The 1,976-nt window shown below is 33.6% G+C and overlaps 1 protein-coding gene across 1 annotated transcript in view; it reads right to left on the reverse strand.

The window, feature by feature from the left end:
• LOC128249860 (uncharacterized) overlaps positions 1-460 on the reverse strand; it is a 4,356-nt gene extending 3,896 nt beyond the window's left edge. Inside the window, exon 1 of the mRNA XM_052974403.1 lies at positions 216-460. Coding sequence (XP_052830363.1) covers positions 216-245 — 30 coding nt within the window. The 5' untranslated portion in view covers positions 246-460. The remainder of the gene's footprint in view (positions 1-215) is intronic.
• Between the last annotated feature and the right edge of the window lie 1,516 nt (positions 461-1,976).

Raw genomic sequence — 1,976 nt, forward strand, 5'->3', positions numbered from 1 at the left:
TATATATATATATATATATATATATATTATACACACACACATACAAACAGGTGCCAATAAATACGCGTATATACATACACACATATATCCATGCACACACTTAAAAATACTCACACTTACGAATGTATAATGCTAGCCGTGCTGGTCAATATAGAATTATGTATGCATACATAAGAAAGAAAAATGAGAAAAGTAACTCCGATAATTATACTTACAGAAATTGCTGCGATGATCATTTTTTCCATCTTTCTAGGGAATAAGTATAACTTGTCAATTGTGGTGAAAGAATAGGCTGAATGGTTTGTATAGTTGATGGATTGGCAAATGTGTTTGAATGTTCTGCTCTTCGTTCAAAAGAGTGAAGTGTTGAAATCTCAATGTACTTAAGAAGGTTTTTGAAGTTATCGCAACCAAACTTGGATGAGTTCTATTGAAGGATTTGCTAACAAGCCGTATTTATAGGATTTCGTGCGAGTGGAAAGTTTATTACATCATGATAAGCCCTTAATAAACGGTATGATAGAATTAAGTCATGCAAATCCTTTATTAATTATTAGAAAATCATTCCGAATATTTTTTCGATAATATTTGTATTTATGCAAATCAGTTCATTAACCTATTTTCTTTCCTTAAAATATCCAACTTTCGTGCTACATCCTATTTCACAACATCATATTGAAAAGCTATTTATAGAGGAGGGAAATAAGGATGTCGAAGTAATTTCGTTTGATCGTAACCAACAAACAACTTCTGTTTTGTTGGTTTAATTATTTAGAAGTTGCTCATATAGTATTTTAATTGTTCATTGAATAGTGACGAAGAAGATTCGTGTTTTACAGGTCACACTTCTTCCTATTAATTTTTATAATCACGTGAATTTATGTCAAAACCTGATTTGTGCGGAAGCTCATGACTACGTTTTCTTTTTTTTCTTTTGATCTCTTGATCTTAAAATTTTGCTTCGCCCGTCAATAAAAGTGCCCAATCTAGCAACTACCCACCCACCTTATTTATTTCTGTTTAATTATATTATTGGACAATATTTAGCTGAGCAGGATCGAAGGTCTTATTCGTATTTCCGAGAACAGATTCATATTTCCTGCTTGCTAGTAGCTCACTTCCCGGTGTGTGTGTGTGTGTTTTTTCTACGTGCAGCAGTTTTAGTCTTTTACGCATGCATCATCTTTTTGCATCATGTCTCATGATACAATGGATGGTACTTCGGTCACAATTTTCACTTAACTCTTAAGAGCCTTCAGGGTTGAAGAACAAGGGTTCTCAACGACTTTTTGCCTATGGACCCCCTTTGATTAATATTTTATTCTGGTGGACCCTCATAGCCATTTGATATTTAAAAGTATATCTATCCTCATGGGTTTTGAGGACTGAAAGTGCAGTGGAGCGAGGGTATTTTTTGAGAATGTGCACCTTCAGGTTTTCCTCAAATTAACACCCGTTTGATGTGAAATGCTCCGCAAGTTCCGTGGAACCATTGTTATTGTGTCTGACGTCGTACCTATGTCTGATAAATCTCTTTTGTAATCATTCTGTTGTGCAACCAACATAAATCATTTTGTATTTGGTGCATTCCGCTGCATACACCAAATGGGAATCTTTACAGGTTCCTCCTGTGTAAATCATAACATTTCTGTTATTATTCTTGATGGGGAAAAAAAAAACCCTCACTCCACTGCACTTTAAATCCTCAAAACCCATGAGGATAGATATATTTGTGAGCTGTTGACATCTCAACCTGGAGGAATTAATGAAATGGCAGGTGAATTCCACCATATTTACACTAAACTTTTTGACTGAATAATTTTTTCCCCAATTCTTTTCTTTCTTTTTTATTTTTCTTTCTTTCCTTCCTTCCTTCTTCTATCTTTTGTGAAAGACCGAAGACTGATGATGTCGTTTTACCGAAAAGAAACACAGTTAATAATAATAATAATAATAATAATAATAATAATAATAAT

This window comes from Octopus bimaculoides, chromosome 1 (assembly GCF_001194135.2).
Source record: "Octopus bimaculoides isolate UCB-OBI-ISO-001 chromosome 1, ASM119413v2, whole genome shotgun sequence".
Lineage (NCBI taxonomy): Eukaryota > Metazoa > Mollusca > Cephalopoda > Octopoda > Octopodidae > Octopus > Octopus bimaculoides.